At 38.6% G+C, this 23,081-nt stretch overlaps 1 protein-coding gene across 3 annotated transcripts; it reads left to right on the top strand.

The window, feature by feature from the left end:
• Window positions 1-652: 652 nt before the first annotated feature.
• Window positions 653-21,484, top strand: LOC121328853 (RNA-binding protein 5-like). Of its 3 annotated transcripts, none has more exons than XM_041273975.1 (22): window positions 653-754; window positions 1,573-3,235; window positions 3,375-3,464; window positions 3,683-3,752; window positions 6,293-6,366; window positions 12,971-13,039; window positions 13,274-13,361; window positions 13,579-13,739; window positions 14,080-14,183; window positions 14,277-14,343; window positions 14,456-14,510; window positions 14,670-14,725; window positions 15,016-15,175; window positions 15,757-15,848; window positions 16,637-16,858; window positions 17,312-17,464; window positions 17,848-17,922; window positions 18,178-18,393; window positions 19,153-19,227; window positions 19,759-19,826; window positions 20,515-20,587; window positions 20,877-21,484. In XM_041273975.1, the coding sequence occupies exons 1-22, from the start codon at window positions 711-713 to the stop codon at window positions 20,988-20,990; spliced, it is 3,789 nt and encodes a 1,262-aa protein (XP_041129909.1). In that variant the 5' UTR covers window positions 653-710; the 3' UTR covers window positions 20,991-21,484. The 3 variants fall into 3 exon arrangements, with proteins under 3 accessions (XP_041129909.1, XP_041129908.1, XP_041129907.1); XM_041273974.1 differs by having other exon boundaries at window positions 19,153-19,233; XM_041273973.1 differs by having other exon boundaries at window positions 19,153-19,239.
• Window positions 21,485-23,081: the final 1,597 nt, after the last annotated feature.

Below are 23,081 nucleotides of genomic sequence, written 5' to 3'. Positions count from 1 at the left end.
TACCGGTCTTATCTATTAGGTCGATGTCGTGGTGTTTTTTGATTAGGCCACTCTCTAAAGTGTACGTTTACAGTTGTGTTTACTAATTTCTGAGACTGTGATGATTAGGCAAATAAATACTATGCACAATCACTGATTACAGGAAAAAAATAAGGGTATGAATGCAATATAGCTGCAAAATAATGATTATTATACCATGGGCATTTTGGTAAGCTGTATGTGAACTATCACATGCCTTTTTTTGAGGGTTTGGCCCCTGTAGCTAGGATGTGTACGTGCATTACAAAGAGATTACCAATTTGGTTAGCAGCACAAAATGTAGTAAAACAAGCCATTGACCATATAGCAAAGCAAATAATAAAATATACTACTGACTTTAATTTGGCAGCTGTTAAAATGTAAACTAAACACCCCAGTGGTGAATGTGTAAATGCTGAGCACTCTACTGGTCCACCACAAAATGTTTTCCCATGTCTTGGGCTTCCCCAAGTGATCCTACATTTTCATGGCAATGAAGGATATTGCCTTTGCATGGGCTCAGTGGACCCATGTACCGGTTTTGCAGATGATAAATGTATCTGAAACTAGTTTGTTTACTTTTTTTTTTTTTTTTTTCTCTCGCTCATATTCCTCTGATTTCTGTTGCAGGAGCTTGGTGCAGCATTGGTTAGAATTTATTTCTCTGGTGCTGTTGGCTCAAGTGGAAGACTATGTGGGGTGGCCCTCGGTTTGGCCCAAGAGGCACTCCTTTTCGGTAAGAAACTTAAAATTTGCATGACACAACACATGATCTTTTAATATAGGTAGGATTCAGAATTATATATATATGTGTGTGTGTGTGTGTGTATATATATATATATATATATGTGTGTGTGTGTGTATATATATATATATATATATATATATATATATATATATATATATATCATATATATATATATCAACATATATATATGTACATATACCAGACTGGAGAAAATTGACGTCTGACGATAACACAATGTCTTTTTATTGAGTTTTACCGTTTATCGTCTTAAACAATTCTGGTAACTACTGATACGTACACGTACAGGAAAACTAATGTGTCATGTATTCTGCATTTGTTGCTAGTTATTACAGTCAAACATTTAGTTTTGTACTGATACATGTTACTTATAAAACTAGTAGTATCAAATTTGTAAATAGTTCACAGTGGCATACTCCGTAAGTGAGAGATTTTGTACTAGCTGGTTAACCATTGTCAAGTATAGGTCTTCTGTAGTGTTTGTACAGTAGGATGTGTACAGTGTAAGGTAACTTATTTAAAAAAAAAAAAAACTTTTCCAATAAACATCAGTTGTACTCATGCATGTTTTAATGTTACAGTGCATCATAGTTACATCACTCAATAGTTTGTTTAATACTAAAGTTTAAATGATTAGAAACATTTAAAGGAATTTAGCATTCCCATATGTGTTCAGGTGCATGCTGATTTGATTGCAAATGACACCTTGTAAACTGTTTTTACAAGCCTCCTGTATGAAATGTCCTTATTGTGCCCTATGCATTGATTCATTTTTCAATTGTTCACAGTGGAAACCTCCAAGGTCCAAGATTTGCTCCTCACTGGAGGGAAGAGACACATGATGGTCCAGCGGGTCCTTTTCCGAAGTTTGGAGGAAGAGCTGTAATACATCCAAGCATGAATCCTCAAATGGGCTTCAGACCAATGGACAGGCCACCTTTGGACATCAGAGGCAGAGATGGTCACCCACCTGGCATGAGGGGCAGAGATTTGGAACCTATAGGCATTAGAGGAAGAGATGTTCACTTTAGGGACTTTCGGGCAAGAGATACTCTGCCGATGGATAACAGGGGAAGGTTTGATTTGCCTGTGGAAATGAGAGAAAGAGATGCAATTCAAAATATTAGGGGGCGAGGTGGCCATGATTTAGATATTAGAGGAAGAGATGGAGATGCTGTGGGTTTAAGAGGATTTGGTGACCCTCTTATAGTTTTAGGGAAAAGAGAAAGACTTCCCATGGATATTAGAGGAAGAGATGGACTCCTTGTAGATACAAGGAGAAGGCTTCCATTGGACATTTTGGGATGTGAAAGACGTTCAATGAACATAAGGGAAAGAGAGGAGAGTAACATGGACTTAAGGGAAAGATTTAGGCACCCCATGGGGGATGAGGATATAGATGGCTTAAGTATGGATATGGAAGTGAGAGATGGGGCTTCTATGGCTTTTGGCAGGAGAGGCATGCCTCCAGTACCTATCAGAGGGAGGTATGGATCTGACATGGACTTCAGAAGCAGATCTAGACCTTCAGTTGATTTGAGAGGTGGTGATGAATCACTTGTGCATTTCATGGGAAGTGATGGAGTCCCACCAGATGTTAAAGGAAGGGATGTTTTGTCTTCTGATTTTGGGGGGTGGAAAGGACCTTCTCCTAAGTTCAGAGGTGGCGACGGAAGTAATAAACGTGACTTCAGAGAAAGAGGAGAACCACCTTTCAGAAGCAGAGAAGAGCCACGACAGGAAAACTGGCGCTCAGCAGGTTTTGGAGGGAGTGATGGTTTTCCAGTAGACATGCACCAGAAGGGCGTTGGTGCTTTGGAATCAAAAGAACGAGAGAGACTTCCCCTAGCCAGAGAAAGCTTGGACTTCCGAGTAAGGGAGAGGATTCCTGGCGATTTCCAAGAAAGCTCTGAATTCAGAGGGAGGGAGAGTAATCCTGTTAAAGATTCCTTTGGTTTCCAGTCACAGGAAAGAGAGCCACTTGATTCCCAAGACTGGAAGAGAAACTCCTCCTTGGATCCATTGAGCTTTGGAGGCAGAGAAGCAACACTACACCGGTCTAGGACTGGAGTGGACCTACTAGGTAGGCCAGGAGACCAAAATGAGGATGCATCATTCAAGGATGTCCATTTGCATAACAAGGACACTGATTCTCTCCTAGGGAGAAACAATTCGGCCCTTGACGAACTTGAAAGCAAGGCACCCCTCATTGCCTTCCCAGAGTCTGAGAAACCTTCAGCAGGACCCCAAGAAGAGAAAGCGCCAGAGCTGACCGTGGACTTTCAAGGAAAAAAAGATAGTGACTACAAGGACCAAGACTACAGAGATAGTGATTACCGGGTCACTTCCGGTCAGACCTTTGACTACGGCCATGGGAATCTGTCATTGGAGGAGCCGCAAAAAAAAACAGAACAACCTCCAGCCCCAAGTTCAAGTGACTTCAGCTTTCAAGTAAGAAAGCTCATTTCTGTTTTTCTGCTTTTAAAACGGTTATATCTGAGGCGATCCAGTGTTATAATCCCCTCTTGGATTCAGACCTTTCCTGTTAATGTCATCAAATTAAATGTATTGTTTGTCTTTTCAATTTAAGGACCAGGATTACAGAAGTGGCTCAATTAAAGAGAAGGTCTCCAGCATTATTTCTGTCAAAGGGATTTGTAAAAATGCCACATCGGAAGAGGTAATTTAAAAAAAAAAAAAAAAAAAAAAAAAATATATATATAATATATATATATATATATATATATATATATATATATATATATATACACACACACACACACACACACACTAGTTTAAAGGAATTCATCAGTCTTGATAAAATCCAGTTGATTGGTTGTGTGTATTATTATTTGGTCCAGCATTGTAAATGACTTGCATTCTGTCTCTTTCTTTTAGATTCTTTCTGCATTCACTTACACCAATGGAGTTCGACCACAAGGAATGAAAATAAAGGACATTGTGCCAGGTGAGATACAAGACCTAGTAGAGACTTTTTTTTTTTTTTTTTTTTTAAACTCGATAAACTGAAACAAATGTTGTCACAAGGACGTGTTCTCTTGTGCAAATGATCTTCAGAAGGTTGTGCGTCGTGAAGCTTTTTGGCAGTTTGCCGCAGTGCCGTGCCACACTTGAGTTGTATAAATAGGAAGAAGCTGTACGCTAGTTACACCTAGCTGGAAAATTAGGCAATAGCCATGCAAGTACCTCATTCATTCATGACTTTAAACACTCAAATAAAAAAAGGGAAAACTAAGTTAAAATAAGTCACTGCAGTAACTGTTTTTATCAAAAGCTTTACCTAATAGGAGATGTTGGCTGTTTGAGAACCAAGAGTAGTTCTCTGGGGTTGTGCCTTAGCTTGCAATGGTTTGTGTTTACTGTACTAAAATATTTGGGGGAAGAAAGGACAGCAAGCTTTATTAGTGTCGGGATTGTTCCCAAATTGCTGACTAGTTTGGGTCTGTCACGTGGTGTTAGTTTGTGTTCCATATTTGATGAGGAACCTGACCAAACTAAGTTCAGTGTAAAAGGTTATTGTGTCGTAGTATCACTCTTGAATGCTTTCTGCAAAGAATCTCTTTACAAACATACATTATTATGACAATTTTACTGATTTGTGATGCAGGTTATTTTCTGTTTAGTACAAAGTACAGGCATGACACCACGGAAACTGAATTGCTTCCATGGCTAGACCACAAAGATTAGCAGTTCCTGTCAGTGATTTTTTGTTTCATCAATACAGATTTGTTTAAGAATTTCTTTGCTTTTTATTACCTTCAAAGCTCAAATTTTAGCTTCAATTATTCCCTGCCTACACCTTGCCCCTCTTATGATGTTAGCATGTGGGAAGAACCTGGATTCTATGAAAGGGTACAAACAAGTATTAAGGCAGGATTGTCTTGAGTGAAATGACACCCGTTTTAAGGCATTCTGTTTTACAGTTCCTTGGTATCTGTTAGCAACATTTGTCCATAGCTTCGCCATCTGTGCCATCATTTCAATCAGAAAGATAACAGATCTTGTTCTCCAGTTTATCTGGATGGACATAAGCCCTCGTCCCCATTTGGACATGATGATGACATATTCCATTTTTTAAATTTATCTTGATAATATTTTACAGAAAACATTTGTAACATTAGTTTGTCCTTGCAGTCTTAACACTAAAACACTGTAAATCATATACAGCACTACCCCTTTCATGTGTAGCAGTTCAGTGTCAGTATGATTTTATCTGGGCGTCTTTCTAAAAATGGTGGGTTTTGTCCTAATTTTCTTGTTATCGGCTAACAGTAGGCACCAAAAATGTTTTGCAGCCAATTGTATATTTGTGTTACTTTTTAAAGTTCGATCTCTTTTACCATCCATGCACTTTTTATCACGTCGGATCCACTTGTTCTATTTAATGCATGTCGCATACAACTCTACAAGTAAGCTTCACCTTTTTGCTATTAAGAGCTCAGCTTGTAATCTCTTCATGTTTTTCACTGTCTGTGCGTTTTTTACTTTCCAAGTAACTAAGGTACCAAAACGTTTGTTCCTTGGTGAATTTGAATTAACTTAAGTCGCCACACACTTGCATAAATATTGCATACATAAATGGAAATCAGCTTAATTGCTTTACATATAGAAATGCTATTAACATCATAAATCGATTCAATTAATTTAAGTGCATATTTACAACAGAACTCCTTGTATTCTAAGAGTCCATTTATCTGAACTGCAAAATACCAATATCAACTGTGGTGGTTTAAACCACATTTATATCTGCTGTTTATGCAATGTTTCTGTTTCCAGAGCAGCCGGGATAATAAGGGTTTATCGTTGTACTGCTTTTGTTTTGCGATATAGACTTCCAGTTGCACAGTTCTATCTGTAGCTTTTCGGGGTACTTCTTATTTTTGACACATTCATTATTAAGCCTTCCAGTCACATTTTCCAATACTAATTTATGTTAAAGCGATGCAAACTGTGTGTTCTCATTTTGATATGATTTATGCAAAACAAGCTGGATCTACACTCGATTGATGTGTGCACCATTGACTACTAAACTGTTCAAAAGAGCACACCTAATCAATACTTAAAATACTGTAGGCAAATACTGACAAAACAACCGGGAAATGTTTTGAGATGTTGTTGTGCAGGGTGCTTGACATTTGTCAAATGCTGAGTTAAAGCTGTATGCTCGGTTTGTTATAATAAATTACCCTTAATGTGTTTGATTTCTCAATTTTCTGACCAACACAAAATATACATATATATATATATATATATATATATATATATATATATATATATATATATATATATATATATATATATATAAATATAAAAAATATGAAAAATACACTTTATAGTATTTAGAAAACAGCAATATTTGTGTTCGTGTTTTTGTTTATTTTTTTCTTTGTTTTATATACAGTGTTTTTAAGGTGTAATTGCTTGTGTGAATTTCATGACAGGCACTGACTAACACAGATCCATCTGTATTTTAAATGCTGTCCCCAGGTTACAGCTACGATACCGCCTTTGTGGAGTTTTTAAACCTGGAGGATGCAGTCCGCTTCATGGAGTCCAACCAGGTGGCCTTTTCTCATCGGTCTTCGGCTGGTTCTCTGCCTTGGCAGGAAGGGGTGGGGCAGGTGGAGGGAGGCTTGGGGAGGGGAAGGTTGGTTCATACATGGTTGGGTGTGTGTGTGGGTTGGGGTTGTCGCCGTACCCCCTTGAGGGTTTTTTGGCAGGGTTAGATTGAGATTGAATGGAAGTGTATCAGTGAATCGCTTCACCGTTTGGGTCAAGGGCAGTGCTGATTCTCAAGATTTGACACAGTAAGAGCTTAAAACTGGGAGTAACATGAAGGAGTACACCCAAAGTCTTAACAACATAGGGGCTTTATATTTAACTAAGGTTAGGCCTTGGTAGGTAAGTGGGGTGCTGCAGTGATTGCTGTTGCTATCTGGTTCTAAATAAATGTGTGTTTACATGGGGAAAATCATATCTCTGATTTAGAAAGACTCAAGTAAACCCACTGTCACTGTAAATATATTATACTATATGGTTGAAAGCCATGATAAGTTTATAGTTAGTAACAGAATAGGCTACAATTTTATATAGCTATATACATACTATCTTGTTTTTTTAAACAAATTTATTGGGCCATGCAGTATGTTTTGCTAACCGTTAAGATGTAATAAAACCCATGTTAGCAACCAAAACAAATGCCCATTAAAGCAAAGTATTGACATTTGATCCTAATGCCAAATCCAGCATGTACTTTTCCATCTTCACAACAGATCTGTTTAGAGCTAGGTATGGGCAGTGACTGAGGCGATTGCTGTGGCTCCCCATAGTGGAAATGAAGTGTTTGTACAGTGATACCCAATGGGATGATGGATTGCATTGAGTGGGTTCCATTTAAATTTAGCCAATTGGCAATTACCAGAAGTGAATGAAAGTAATTATGTGTTACCGTAAGATCTGAAATTATCCATTGTTGCCATATAGGTTATGTCGGCATGTTTGGGTGTTCCTGCATGTCTGCAGATTGTGTTGGATACAGATTATCTGTGTGTAACTTGATATTGACCTGACAACTGTATTAGCTTTGCTGGGCCAGTATAGAGCAGGCACAATATTATTACCAATAATTACGCATTTAAGCTAAGAGACTGATAGTAAGTAATGAGTATGTTATTGCAAATAAGATGTTAAGTAGCTCTTCTGTACTCTTGGGGGGGTGGGGGAGCGATGACAAGATGTTGATTTGATCCCAGATGGTGTGATTATAAGGAATTATGCGGAATCCGCTGCAGTGCATTAAAACAACCTAGAGGGATGTTATGTCGTCTTTCTTTGATTCATATTTTATGTTTTATGTCATTCATTTCATTACCCTAAAATGGGGATCCTTTCATCTATATTTAAGTGTTCATTTTTTCTTACTTACCATCTTCCTGCTTAACCTAAGAGGCATGAAGTTCGAGGTGGCTTTACCTGAAATGAAACATGAGCAGATGCTGTTAGTATTAAAAACAGCGCTATTGAGGTGAATATAAAGTAGTGAAGTAAAATGAGTGGCTGACTTAATATCCTTTTTTAAATCTGAGGTTTTGTGGCATTCAGTATCTAGGGTTTAAATCTCAATCATTGAGCCGAGATGTCATGGTGTTATCTAATGGTTAGTCTATTGACCTGATTGTGTTATGAATACATTTGTTGCAACTTGAGAGGAATGCTAACGTTAATGTTTATGGTTGGAGTCTTGTCCTGCAGGGTACAGTACATTTTATTGTATTCATTTGAAGGAATAGTTGAATAGCAGTTGTTTCTTTTTCTTTTTTCAAGGAAGTTGAGTCTGCATTACATCTAATTTATTGTCAGAATTCTGAGATGGCTTTTACCATTAATATTTAGCGATGATGGAGGAGTGGTTTTACCCCCAACCAACATTTGATACATTGATCCAACTAGACCCGATGATTTATGATTGCTTAATTTAAGTAACACTTATTTTATTTATTTAGGTATTGATTTTACATTGAACTTATATTCCATGTTCTTCAGATCTTTTTTATTTTTCAAAAACAAGTTAGAAAGTAACTTTCTTGGATACAAATCGGTTATTTTCATTTGCCGCCTTTAACATCGGACATTTTCTAGTTTTCTCGGGGCACTGAAATGGTTCTCAGTCACATATGTACTAATTGTATACCTGTGGAGAGGAGGAGTTGAATGAGCGAAGTACAGTATATAATGAGGATGATCATCCATGCTTGCTTGTATCACGCTTTGTACTGTTTTGTTTTTCTTCCAACCTATTTCTTATGTGTCTGCATTAATGTTCGGGCTTTCGTTGTATGTTTCCACAAATTATTTTCCTGCTCCAATCATGTGTTTTGAACAGAAAAAAATAGGCTTTTGGGTGTTCTTTAAATAATGGCAATTGCTTACATTTGATTGGGTAAACATATTTGAAGTAGTTGAAATAAGTTAGTCATTTTTTTTTTTTTTTTAACTTTTAGAAATCAATGAACATTTGTGTTTTATAAGTTCTTTTAAAATATATATATATCCTCCAACATAAAGTATATGTGAATTGCTCTTCTGCTCCCTCTGTGGGCTTGTTCAGACAGCATGTCCACTCGAATCTCTGCAGCGGTTTTGTATCCGTATATTTAGTCTCCTGTAAACCTGATAAATCTCTGTTCTAAGTGAGTTTCTGTACTGCATTGCAGATGGAAATGATTACTCGAGCAAGCAGGCGGCACAACCATCGACATTCTGTTGACATGTTTTCATGTACATCAGATTGTGACTGGTTTGTATTTGATCTAGCTTGCCCTCGTGCACCTTTATCTCAATCTCGGATACATTTTCTTTTTGGACAGCTCGTCTATAATGTCTAATTCTCAAAATATTCTATGGTATTACATTTATATAATTCTACCATGACCGGATTGATATACTCCAGTTGAAAGATGCACTTTTAACAGATCTCTGTGTTTATCGGAGGACTTAAAGATGCAATTCCACAGATTAAAGTTTCGATCTGCAGAACAAATTGTTCTTGATATTGACCTCCCATCTCTAAGGAAAAGCGTTCTCAATGTAGTGAGCACACATGACTTCTGCCTGTTTTCAAAATATAGTATTCTAGAATTTGCCTTACTAAAGTGCTTGTTTGTATTTCACAGAAGGTATGCATTACCTTTGAAATGGAAATAAATACTTTGAATTGCAGGATTGACAAGGACAGGATTGAACAAGCCCCTGAGCATGGTAAAGACTGCTATTTAAGCCACTATTCAGGAGCTCGTGTTGTGCTCAGTATGTCACAAACTTGGAGGTCATTGTCACACAGGGAATTCAAGGGACATCCAAGGATTAAGCCCTCCGATCTACTTTTGGCAGTAAAATTATACAGAGGCATGATGTTGGTTCCTATTCATTTTCAAGGAAATCTATTACACTGAAATCATTCATGACAGGGCACTTTCTTTTTAAAATCATTTATCAAGGAAATCCATTAAACTAAGTTAGGTCATGCCTACCATCTTAACAAGGCGCAGTGCTATAATTATGAGTTTGTGATGTTAAATGAATTGCCTCAGACACAAGAATACATGAGTCTTGGTCTTCTACCATCAATTCGAGCCATGCTACCACAAACGGGTGACCCAAGGTCATTATCCTTTCCCTGTGTAGATAGCCAACCAATTCCACTAATTGTATGCATTTTTACTTTGCCAACCATGTAGAGATTGTGTTGTGGGCCATTGACTACACTGCTTCCTAAATGTCTGTTAGCTTTGCCAGGCTTGTCAACCATTTGTGTAATAACCTCTCTGGACTAATTTTCTAACATTCTGTTTTAGGTTGGATTATGTTGTGGAAACTGCTAGTGACTAAATTGCTGTTCAGTTTGGCTGGGCATAATTTCTGGTCGAGTCGAGGGTCCCAACCCTATGCGACAGGTCGGAATTACATCATCCACACTCTTGCAAAGTGCATCTTTTTTGGAAAGTAATACAGCCTTTTCTCATGCATCTGCGATGTGAAATCGCATAGGGTCGGATATTGTTGAAAAATGTCAACATTAGCTGCATGGTCAGAGAGAAACTGCACAGTTTTTAAAGCTGTCTGCGCCTGATATATCGCATTCATCGCGACAGAAGTATGAACCAGCCTTTAGTCTGGTTTGAGACCATACCAATTACTGCATTGCTCGGAGTGAGCAATGCCCTATTTTTATTTTTTTTTACTCGAATCCTGGCATGTTGCCATACTTGGATCTTACTGCAGCTTTTGATACTCTCGACAGTGGAATCTCTTAGAATGTTTTGAGACATTGTGTGTTGCGCTCCAGGGGGCTGTGATCAACTGCTTTGATACTTGCCAGTCTCAGTTGCTATCCTCCAACATGGGCAAACTTTTTACCCCAACAGTGCTGTTTTGTCTTACTCATCTTGTGATTTCAATCAAAACTTTGGCCACCGCCTTCAGCAGCCGCCTTGAATTGTGATTCTCTCGTACATTGCAAATCAAGGTCTACTTTTTTAAAATGTAAGAAATGGCTCATGGGATTCCGATTCACATAATGGTATGGTGGAGGGTTGTATATTGTAACTTTTTTTTTTTTTTTTTTTTTTTGCTGGACTGCCAACTAATGGGCTTCAGTTGTTACTAAAACTTAATACACAAAACGTCATAAAGTGCACACTTTTAGTCATCAAAATGATATACATTTTAATACAGGTAATTTGAGCAAAAAGAGAGATGAATTGCAACCTGTGGTGGGGAACCTGGAATACTCTTTTTAAATTTGTATTCTATTAAGCAAATTACGATCGTCCCTGTTTTAAGTAAAATATGTCCCTGTTTAAGTAAAATTTGTGACAGATAGGTGAAAGTTATAGATTATTGCCTACTGTGAGTCATCTGTTGAATGAGTGTATGCAAGACTTAGTTTCATTAGATCATTCGTGTCAGTTCTTCTGAAAATCCTGACCTCCCTAATCTTATTAATGATGATCAAATAACATTTTGTGCAATTGATTTGTATAATTCCATTTGATATATTTAGAATTAGATCATATGTAGTTAAATGCTTGTGCATTGCTTAATTATAAATGTGTCAAGAATACTTTCATTTTTGCTGTTGTGTTTTCATAGAAATTAGTCTGTCATGTTTTTAATTGCTTGTAACAATGTCAAAGCAGTAGTGCAACAGTGGTTATGTGGTTTGTGCCATTAATTATGGTACAGGTGCTACTTTTTATGGACCTGGAATGCTAATGGTTTATGCAGTATCGTGGATATTCTCAAAACTGTATTGTTACTATAAACAGCCCAAGTGCACAATTAATAAGACATAGTTGACATGCATATCCTGTTGTATATAGGTTACAAAAGCAGTGTACTTCTATGTGTTGAATGAAACACAACATGCATTCTTACCGAAATAATAGAACGTGGTACGTGCAATTGATTTTTCACTGACCCCATTGTTTAGTTCAACTTTTAACTTGGACATCTCTGAAGACTATAGACCACCCTGTCTTCATTGTTGGTTCGCATGTTTGAGAATTAAGTAGAGAAACATGTGGGGACTGTAATTGATGCGGATCAACATGGTAGTGATGGCTCTCTCCTGTTATATACCTATAGAGACTTTTCAAAGTAATAGATGTGTATTTGGTCACCAGGGCCCTTCCAAGAAAATGTAACTATCAATATCTGACTACAGACAAGCTCAAAGGCTTTTAACGCTCTAACGTCTGTGTTAGTAAAGAGCATATTGGACGTGCCATATGTCGGATACTGATGATTTATCAGTGAAACACACCTACCATTTTCTCGGAAGGGTACACCAGCAAAAGTAAACAGTGAAAATTGTATCGATGCTGGTTATCAGAACCTTAGGAATTCCATCTTCTAAGACCAAATGTTTTCTTTTGTGTATGTTGGAGGGGTTGTTTTCTATTTTAAAATGTTTAAACCCCCAAATTATCTACAAACAACAATTCGAGCAATGTGATTTCGAGGATTTAACTAATTTAACAAAGTGATACCAAGAAAATGGTGTATTGTATACCCCCTGCTTTAAGCAAGTGTATTTTTTACTTGTGTATGTTCCAGAACGTAGAACAAAAACTATGTACGTTGTATAATAATGCCGCATAACAATTTCATACATATCTAGGTACATTTTTTTTAATCGTAATCTCCAGTCGTGCTTCAACTGTGCACACAGTTAACCTCAGAAGTTGTAATATTCCAGAAAGACGTACAGTAAAGTAAATGCTGAGGAATCCAAGGTTTTTGACCTTGTATGTTGTCTCATGCATTCACATCATATGTGGACAAGCAAGTTCATGCGTAATATGGCCAGCAGTTATGACAACACATGACCTTCAGTGTTCATATGCACCGTTACTGTTAAATTAAGAGACAGGAATAAGTTGAGGTGCTCTACCCTCAAACAATGTCCTCTATGAACAATTAAAAATTGAACCACATACATGCTTATAAGTAACACATTACATTAGAATCGATAGCAGAAAGGATAGGGTTCAAGTAGTTGCGCTATGTTGTGCTGTGAAGGAACCAACCCTTATTACACAGCTACACTGCTAGTTCTTCATACAGTTAATCAGTAGTATAATGAGTATGACTGTGTCTCTGCAGAGAACCCTGAAGATTGGTGGAAGGGCAGTGTCAATGCAGTACTCTCAGCCAGACTGGAACAGCAAAGATGTAAGTATTACCAATTGAAAGCATACTTCTTTTTGTATGAAATGCTTGTGATCAGACTTTAGAGCAACAGAACAAGAACCATATTAACCCATCATAGATCTACTGCAGTGCGTTTCCTAATTGTCTTGTTTTGGTGGTTTGTTCTGATTCTGCAGTATTTTGTTGTAGAATGTAGTGACCTGCTTTTTCTTTGTACTGATGTATTCAGTCAAGTACCTCTGTCTCTCTGAACAGGGTGATCCTCAGGATTCTCAGCCCACCCCAGCATCTGCTCCTACATGGACATCTACCCAATTAGATCCTGTCTTTCAGGAGAGCAAAAGTGAGCAGTAATACCCTTTGCCTATTTATCCAGCAGACTTCATTAATTTATTTGTGTACTAGGATACAGTATTGATCTAGTTTCTAAATAGTCTATTTATAACTCGACTTTCTTATGAAATATGTATATTGGAGGTGCTGATTACTGGTAGAAATCGCTGGTAATGAGAAGACGCTGAGGAAAGGAGCCATTGACATGTTTGTGTTTTGTTATCCAGCCATGATCATTAAACACCTGTGGCCCTCCACCACAGTGGAGCATGTTCTGAAGGCGCTGGATCCTTTTGCCTACCTTGATGAACGGAATGTCCGTTTAATGAAACGCAAACCAGGCGTGGGGACCAAATGTTTGTGCTTTGTAGACATGGACTCGCATCAGGTAAAATACCAGAATACTTTCTAGAACCAAACTGGTTGTGTTTGTTCTATAACGTAACTATTTTACACCAGACATATTCTAATGGAACTATGATCAATTATCATTTGTCAAGGTGTAAAATAAACAACCTCTATGCCCCATGAATGCTGTGAAGAATGAAAAACCCATTGATACAGTAGTTAGCTATATCCCTTAATGTAACACATATCCGAAGCTCTTGCTCGTTGCTAGGAACTTCTGTAGATAACCAGCATAATATTTTGTCAGGTTAAACGTCTCCCTATTAAAGTGAGTTTAAGTGTCCCTCTCTATATCTGGAGTTTTAATCGCTCTCTTTTAGGAGGTGACCCGTCTTGTGGAAATCCTGCGGAACCTCTCGGTGCCTTTCATGATCAATGGCTCTCGGGTCCACGTGGAGATAGCCAGACCTTTGAAAAACCACAGGTCAGCAAATGTACTTCACTACAGTATGTTGTTTTAGAGTTGTCATCAGCCCAAATGTTAATTCATTAAAATCTACTCTCTTTTTCCCTAAAGTTTTAAGAAAGATTTTGAAAAAGCTACTGTGCCATCCAACTTGGGACACAATGATCCCAATAAGCAGGTAAGCATTTACAGAACACAAGCGAAATACTGAGTTTGATTGTGATTTAAATTAGTTTCCTACCGTTTTAACTCGTGATTGATTTGTTAGCTAATTCGTTTCTCCATAACAGGGTCAGCAGCCCCATCCCCTTGCCCAAGAGATATGGACCTCTACCACAGTGCAAGGTAAGGCCTGCTCATCTGTAAATCGGGGGCGATGTAGACTTTAATTGGGTTAGAAGTGTTATATATGTGTCTTATGGTTCCAATACATATATAATGTGACCAGCAAATGTTTTTTTTAATTGTGGGTTTTGTTTTTTTTTTTTTTTTTTTATATAATAGAAGACTCCACCATGCTTGAGACTCAGGTGCCGTCTGAGGCATTGTATGTTGGACAGGTATGTGCAAGACCATTCTCCCCCTCAAATGATCTGCAGCAGATCTGAAAAGGCCACTTTGGGTAGCAAGTAAAAGGGTGAAGGCGATGGAAAGAGGCGAGCAGGGTTGATGTATGCAGATTAATACTGAGGGACTGATTTGGTAGAGGTTGTGGTTTGTAAAAGATTTAGGTTCCAGACAGACCTTTTAAAATCATATTAAGTACTCGTGTGTGGCTAGTCCTTCTCTGTTCAGGGGGGTAACCCTTCTATGTGGAGGGCGCTGTCTAACTTTGTGTTGCTCGTTCCAGCCTGTGAGCTACACCGGGACCCCAGCTCCTGAGCATCTGTCTTCAGAAGCAGTAGACGCCCACCTGCCCATACCAGCAGATCCTAACATCTGTGATACAACCACGACTGTAGCTCAGGACTCGGCTCTGCTGGCAGACGATGCTGCTACCTACCCCTGCAGTAAGGGGAACAGCTTTCTTTCTTCGTCTCATTGCAAGCGGGCAATCAGACATTTGGTTAACAAGAACTAGGCAATTAAACTGAAGTAATGTATGCAGTACATACTTGATGATTAGGGTCAGGCACATTGCAAGCAGTACCAAGGGAGTCACAGGTTGTCATTAAAACTGTTTTATGAGTTGAGCTGTATGTCTGAGAACAACTTCACAGAAATTAAGTCCAATTACCTCAGTTATAGCTATCATGGTTGCACAAATTGTTAAATGCATTGTGTGATACATGGTGTGTTAAATGGATAACAAAATGTATTTGAAATTGGTAGCACATGTTCCAGACAGACTGAAGTCTAATACACTGTTCTCATTACCACTTACAATGAAGTGTAAGTAGCACATGGAGTAAATAAAAAAGAAAGCAGTGTGTGGGAGGGAGGCTGCCTGTGTTCACCAGCTATCTCCCTGAAAACCTCTGGGAATATAAATTAATAATAAAGAACTGGATCACACTCTGTGTAGTTAAGACTGTTTCTTTTAAAGGAGATCAGTAAAAACTAAAACATATTTTCTATGTTTTCTCTCCAGCTGTCCCAGATGTGTCTACATACCTGTATGACTCAACATCTGGTTTCTATTATGACCCCCAGACGACCCTTTACTATGACACCAGCTCCAGGGTAAGTGCTGAGCAGGTGGCTGTCACCCCCTGCTGGGAATGCATGTCCCTGACGGCGGGGTATATGGAAGTGTTACACATTACATGCATCTTAACAGTCTCCTCCAATTGGAATAGTGCAGGAAGGTGGTAACCCACAAAAGGGACAGATCTTCTGTTTATCCACAGAGCAGGGAAGACGTTCCACACTATTATGTTTGTGTGTTTAGAGTGTGGATCTGCATCGGCCACACGAAACTCACTTGTTTGCAGATTAATAGGCGACAATTTGTTTTTAATTGAAAGCACTTTGGAGATTATACACACATCACAACCTAATTGTGTGGTTTAAAAGTTTAACTGGCTTCCAACTGAAATGTGTCAGTTCAGTGAGACCTTTAAAGGAAAATTATTCAGAACCGCTGTATTTATCCCATCCCTTATATATATATATATATATATATATATATATATATATATATATATATATATATATATATATATATATATATATATATATATAAAATAATAAATAAATAAATACACTGTCTTGTCTCCTAAAGTGAGTACCGTTTTTTAAATTTTCTTCAGCATTTCAGTGGTTACTAATGTTTGTAGTTGGTGCTGCAGGAAATTAAGCATCAATTCAAGTTTCCCAATTGTCTTACCTGTCCAGTGTTCAGAAGAGTACCCAGTTTATCGCAAGCAGTGTGCACCAGGATCACAGCCTCAGTCATGTTTTTCAGTTTGAACCACATTAGGCCACATTGTCTATTTCGGAAGGGTTCTCAAGCTCTTGTGTTGTTCCAGTATTACTACAACGCACAGACACAGCAGTACCTTTACTGGGACAATGCTCGAAGGAACTACTTTCCAGTACCAAACTATACAGCCGAGGATCAGCCGCCTGCCTCCTCCAGCGTCGTCACAACAGTGCCGTCTGCTGAACAGAAAGAGGAAGAAACGACAGCTAAACCCGACAAAAAAGAGAAAGAAAAAGACGACAAGCCAAGGGGCCTCACCGCTCATAAGGTATAGGGTCACCCGATAACTCTGCATTTTGAGATTCTGACCAGGCCTTGTTTACAACTGTTCTGGAAATTGACTTTGCCTTGTCATTGACAATACAGCATAGCTTTTTTTTTCATCTAGAAAGAGATAAAATCAGGGTATAAAAGTAAAAAATAACACGTAGAACAAATGTGGTATTTCTTGCATCCACTAGGGACATAGTGTTGCAGGTGGACAGTTTGTTGGTAGATGTATTTAGACACTCAAGCTTTTAAACTGCTGAGATTTTTAGTCACCAGGATGTGATGAAAATGATAAACAAGAAGAAATAAGTTAACATTACTTTGATATTTCATACCCATACCAAGCTGTTTGTTAAGGCAAGAGACAGTGTACAGTGTCATTGCTGTGACTTCAATAATGAAAGCATATGACCTATTTTAGTACTCCACATATTGACCACCTTTTCTTCAGATTGCAAAGGACATGGAGCGCTGGGCTAAGATCCAGAACCGACAGAAAGAGAGCATTCGTGTGGCCTCCCCGGTCCTGCAACTACGTGGGAGCAGCGAGGAAAAGAAAACCTCCAAGGCAGCTGACGCAGCCTTTGCCATCTTCGAGAAGAAGGTGAGAAATCCAGGAGAAAATAATATCCTTGGCAACAGAAATGCATCGGCATGCTGTAGAGAAACCTGTGTGTGTGTGTGTGCTGTCTCAGAGCGAATATAGATTGGAAAGTCTGTGTAGGACCTGGAATTTGGAGAGTGTGGTCTCGGTTCCCCTCCAAAAAAAAAACACTGGTACTGCTGTTTTGAAAGATATGGGAACCTTTTGCAGATTTAATAAACCATATGTGGAATTTTTTTACCTTGGTTGTATATTCATTGGCCTTTATTGGAGTATTCAGTAGCAGCACCTTTTCTTTTGTTGGCATAAACTAAATTACAGAAGTTGTCTCTCTACTTCACTTTAAAAAAACAAAAAAAAAAACTTGCTCCTCTGCACCCTAGGGCTTAGCAGGGGAAGATCTTTTTAAGAAGCCCTTTGCCCCAACAAAAAAGGAGAAGGATGAAGTTGGCACAAAGGTATGTGATAGTTTTCCTTTTCTTCATGCAAAGGGCCTCTTACCCTTGAACATAATTGCGATTGAAATTTGAATAAAGTTAATACCTGACCCAATACCATCCCTGCCCACAGTCCTATACTCAGGGCCCATGTTTTTATACCCTCCTTGTGTGGTACTCTTCTTCCCTCTCTCTGCTTAGTCCCTCATTGTAGTACACTACCTTCCTGCAGACTGCTTCTAGGAATAAGCTCTGTCACTCTCTGTCTCTGAGCAGCAGCAAGTAGGCTCCCTGGGGGTGCTGGTTGCAGAGTATGGAGGGGATAGCGATGAGGAAGAGGACAAGCAAGAGGAACCCAGGGAAGAGAGGAGCCAGCCTGTGGGAGTGGACAAGCTGACAGACTGGAAGAAGATGGCCTGCCTACTGTGCCGGAGGCAGTTCCCCAACAAGGATGCTCTCATCAGGCACCAGAAGCTCTCCGAGCTCCATAAGGTACCAGTGGAGCATGGGTTTTTGTGGGTCTGGGCTTGACACTGTCTGTTTATGGTCCAATTTGTGTGTTTTTTGGAGTCCTGCTCTTATCCAGTTGTTTAACCCATAGCAGTCCATTTATTCAGGTGCGTCTGGTCCAATTTATTTTCACACGCGCTGTTTATTTTACACGCACTGTTTAAAATATTTTTCTCAAAGTAATGCAGGTTTAAAAGGCAATGAATCGCAAAAGGACACCCAGTACTGTATCACCAGCCAAGACCCACCCCTTGTTCACTGCATTTTTCACATACCTCTTTATAGACGTGCATACTGATAAATTCTCTCCTGATAACTCATTTTATCACCAAACTCCGCAATAACGCGATCCAAGTAATTATTTTATTACTAAAACATCTCAAAAAGCTCTGCAAATATCAGTGATACTCTTTGATTGCTGGATGCAGAAGCAGCTATCTCCTTTGTTTATGTCTGTGTTATCTCTGTGGTGCATGGGGCTATCAGATACGCCTTTTTTTTAAAAAAATGTTGGCTTCATTTGGCTCCTATCAGTCTAACTTTCCATTGAAAAGTTTTCTTTCATTTTTCCAGAGAAAAAATGATTAGAGACCTGTGCTTTACATCTTTTTGATGATGTTGGACAGGGTCCTACATCAGACTTGAAAGGGAAAATTGTAATGTCGGACCTGGTTCGACATAGGACCGTAAAGTGTTGATGAGCAATGTTTTGACTTCATTCATTTTTTTATTTGTTTTCAGCAAAACATGGAGATCCACCAGAAGATTAAAAGATCGGAGAGGGAACTGGAGGCTCTCGAGAGGCAAGAAAGGGAGGTGAATGTGAGTGTGAGTAAAGGGGGAATGCAGTAGTGTTTTTTTACCTGGAAACTTTTATTTTAAGTGCTCATGAAAGGTTACTGACAATAGCACGAGCTACAGCCAAGCCTGGTCCTAGCATGAACCATCGGAGCTTCCCCCTGAGAGCTCTGGGGGGTAAGTTGAGATCAGCCAAATTTATCTGTGACCTGAGCCATATTCAAAACCAGGCAAGCAGAGGAGAAAGGCAATCTATTCCGGTCCCCATGAAACGAGTTGTGGTGGCTTTGGCCTACCTCCAAGAGAATTAGTTTCTACCACATCCAATCTGAAACTTGTGTGTGCTGTGTCTATGTTCATCTATGCCGAGAGAAGATGTTTTTCAACCTCAATAGCAACCATCCCTTGAGTTTATGTTGACTATTGTTTGCTGGGTTTTTTTTCTCTTCTAACAAAGATTGCTTTTGTGGTTCTGTGCTGGATTGAAGTGCCAGAAATAGTGTACCTTTTTAATTTGTTAAATCATGGCTTTGTTTTGATTTCTTCCAGATGAGCAGCAAAGGTGGGCCCAATACCCCTGAATCCAAACGGAGAAAGTATCAGAGTTCTGTGCCAAAGTAAGTGCTACTCTCACTCGCACTCAGTATTTCAACAGGGCAGTTCTGTTGGTGGCGCCAGTCTCCTCTCCCCAGCAGGTGCTGTAGGCCAAGCAGCTAATTGCTCTGACATATTCAGGCTTGTACGTATGCTTGCATTTATCCTTTGTCCTGCAACAGTTGCTACAAAGAATTTTTTTTTTTTTGTGTACTGCATTACATTACCAGCTCCTAAGCAACAAGACATTACAAATCAGAAACACTTGTGATAACTCTGTCAATAGGGGTAGGTCCACCATGAGCAATCAGGATCTTACTTGATGTACGGGGGGGATAAGTAAACATCATGATTTGCTGTTGAATTTCATTGAAATTGGAGGTTTAAAATAATTAATGCCAGTTCCCCAGAAAAAACAAAAAACAAAAAAAAACCTGATTGAAACATCGGTATTTTGTGAAGTCATGGATACAGAAGCATCTGACATTTATCAGTCTGTAAAATCTGCATTTCCTATTTACATGTGCATTACATTCAAACTGTATGAATGGGGGAACCTTAGCAAGAACAATATGTTCTCCTGTGACACTAACTGCGATCACCTTCTCTCCAGTTACTTAATGTGAGTGCAATAAGAACAGTGTGGTGCATATGTTTTATCAACCTGAACTAAAGTCATTAAGCTAATGTATTCACATTTCTGGTCCTAAGGCATCCTGAGGCGGTAGAAAAGAGAAGCCGCATGGGCTTTAAAGAAGAACAGGACATGTTGGAGCCTGTTGAGGTAGAGGTTATGTAGTGCTTACCTGGTTTTACTTTAATGATGGCCATATGTATTATTATCTATGATAGAAATAGGGATCTACACATGAGAGTATAGAATCTGCGCAACTTAATATACAGCTGTTTATTATACAGATTTTAATTCATAAGGGTAGTTTTTTTTTTAAGCAATACCTTAAATATTTTAATTGAGAATAAAAGTGTAATTTATGTAAAATCGTGAACATCTGAAGCTTTTATTGAGATGAATTCAATGATGCTAAATTCTCTCTCCGTTATTTTGGCCCCAGAAAAAGAAGAAAGGGTCAGGCCGGGGAACTCCTGGTGAGCTGCAAATGACGGCCAGATCATACCGGGAAGCTGTGAGGAAAGCCATGTTCGCCCGCTACAAGGAACTGGAGTGATCCACCAAAACCCTGTGACGACTCCGCTCATCAGATTGAACTGAAGGACGTTTTCTTCATTTAGCTGAGCACAGCTAGGACGGAACAAGATTGAACATTCTAAGCATGTCTAGAGGGGGACACTGGATTGCTTCACTGAGTGTTTTCTGACACAGACTTTGTGTTCTTGGTTGCAATGTTTTTAGCCCCCTCCTCTTTAGAAACATGGGCACCATTCCCATAAAACATTATTAATCAGCAAGTTGTTCAAACACATTGTGGGGTGGCAATTGAATAGGCCAGTGAAGTATGTTTATGCAAGTCTTTTATAGATGCCTGCTTGTATGAAAGAAGAGACATCCAAGATGTGTGGCATGTCATGGTTGTCAGCCCAGGGGCAGGTGTGGGGTTGAGGGCTTTGCATGGTAGACCAACTGTCAGACTTTGGACCCAGAGTCCAGCGCCACTTCTAATTGTGCAGCTCAGTCTTTTTAATAAATGGTTTGTATATTTTATACATTTTGTCCAGTTGTGTTCTGTAAACTGTATTAAGTTTATTATTTTTTTTTTTTATTAAATACAACTGATATAGAAATAATTTAGACTTTTTTTCTGAGTATCTTCTAAAACAAACAATAGTATAGGAAAACTAAAGGAGTTGATTTTATCTACAGTGCCTGTTCTAAACACGGGGCAGCATCTGTCCAGTATATTTAATATTTCAATGATTGTTTCATGCATGAGTACTTTTAAAATGTATTTTACATAAAGGTTAAACAGTTTTGTGGCGCTGCGCTCAAAAACAGGTTCCTTTTCTTTAACCACTTGCATGTGGAAGTTGGATATGGAACACAATGAAAAGGTACCCTTTTTACAGTGCTATGACGCTACTGGTCACTCTGTTTTATTGATCAGTAACTAGAGGAAAATGAAGGTGCAGAATCTATTTCAGATAATCACTGCGTAATTACTTTTACTAGGCTTTAAAAACTGCAATATTTACTGCCACAAGGAGGCAGCAAGGCATTGGATTTGTAAAATTATAAACTGCATTGCTTCATTTTAGCTGTTCATGAAAGAAAGCCCAGAGTATAGGCAATTCTATTTTGACAGTTGATAATAGGGCGGCATTAACCTTTTTACATTCCAGATACTTGCATTAAAGACAGCCACTTTTTTATATTTTTCTTTTAACTAACACTAAGAATAATACTTACATTTTTTAATGGGCCACTTAAATAACTTTTTTTTTTAACCTAAAGTGTGATTTCACATACATACATTTTTGAAGGAAAAAAAAAAAGAAAAAGCCTTTTGATGTTGAAACAAGTTGGGGCTTGGCAGCTGAACCCACCCTACCCCTTCCAAAAAATTAATTAATTAATTTTTTAAAAAATCAGGCCATAGTGTATATCTAAAAATGATAATCTCTTGGGCATTTCCTGCCCTGTTGTCAAAGTAAATACTATGTTATTGTTTTGTTTTTGGTGTCCGCCTACCCAATTCCATTTCTTTTCTGCTCCCAGTAGTTTCAGGTGTGCTAAACGGTCTGCCTCCGGGGTGGGGGTCTTTTCTCTTCCGGCTGTTTGGTAATTAGGATTACTGGTTCAAAGTATGTATTACACATTCTCTAAGCTATTATAATCGCCTGAAACAGATTCTTCTAATGAAGCCTGGATTTTAGTTGTCGAACAAAAGCATGTGGTGGAATAGGCATTTTATTTAGTTTGCACTCTAATTTCGAGTTTAGGGATGCTGTGATTATACATTTTGAACCCTAAAAGCAAGACATCTGACAACACTGTAACCCCCCCAGCTGCATCAAACAATCGCTTTCATTTATCAAATTCCAAAGGTCTTTTAAAGGGGGTCAGATTCTGCCCGCTATATATTCCAGAATCAAGTGGATTTGACTGGAATAATTGCATCTCCACCAGCCTGTGACTATCAAGAATTGAGCAGCACCAACAAATCTCATTGATCAGCTGGGAGTGAAAAACCAGGTCTTCGTGTTAATTGAACCCATTGATGCAGCACAATATTGCTCCACTTTTACTGAATTAAAGGAAATGCCCTGGAGAAAATGGTGTAACTCTTCACACCGTGTAGAAA

This window comes from Polyodon spathula, chromosome 16 (assembly GCF_017654505.1).
Source record: "Polyodon spathula isolate WHYD16114869_AA chromosome 16, ASM1765450v1, whole genome shotgun sequence".
In the NCBI taxonomy this organism is placed as follows: Eukaryota; Metazoa; Chordata; class Actinopteri; order Acipenseriformes; family Polyodontidae; genus Polyodon; species Polyodon spathula.
This window is presented reverse-complemented; position numbering and strand designations above follow the sequence as displayed.

Excerpts from the sequence above, each read along its gene's own strand:
- LOC121328853 (XM_041273973.1), top strand. The coding sequence starts at position 711 with ATGTGGGGTGGCCCTCGGTTTGGCCCAAGAGGCACTCCTTTTCG. Across the intron at positions 13,040-13,273 it reads CAGACTGGAACAGCAAAGAT|GGTGATCCTCAGGATTCTCA; the intron begins GTAAGTATTACC and ends CTCTCTGAACAG. Across the intron at positions 15,176-15,756 it reads TGCTGCTACCTACCCCTGCA|CTGTCCCAGATGTGTCTACA; the intron begins GTAAGGGGAACA and ends TTTTCTCTCCAG.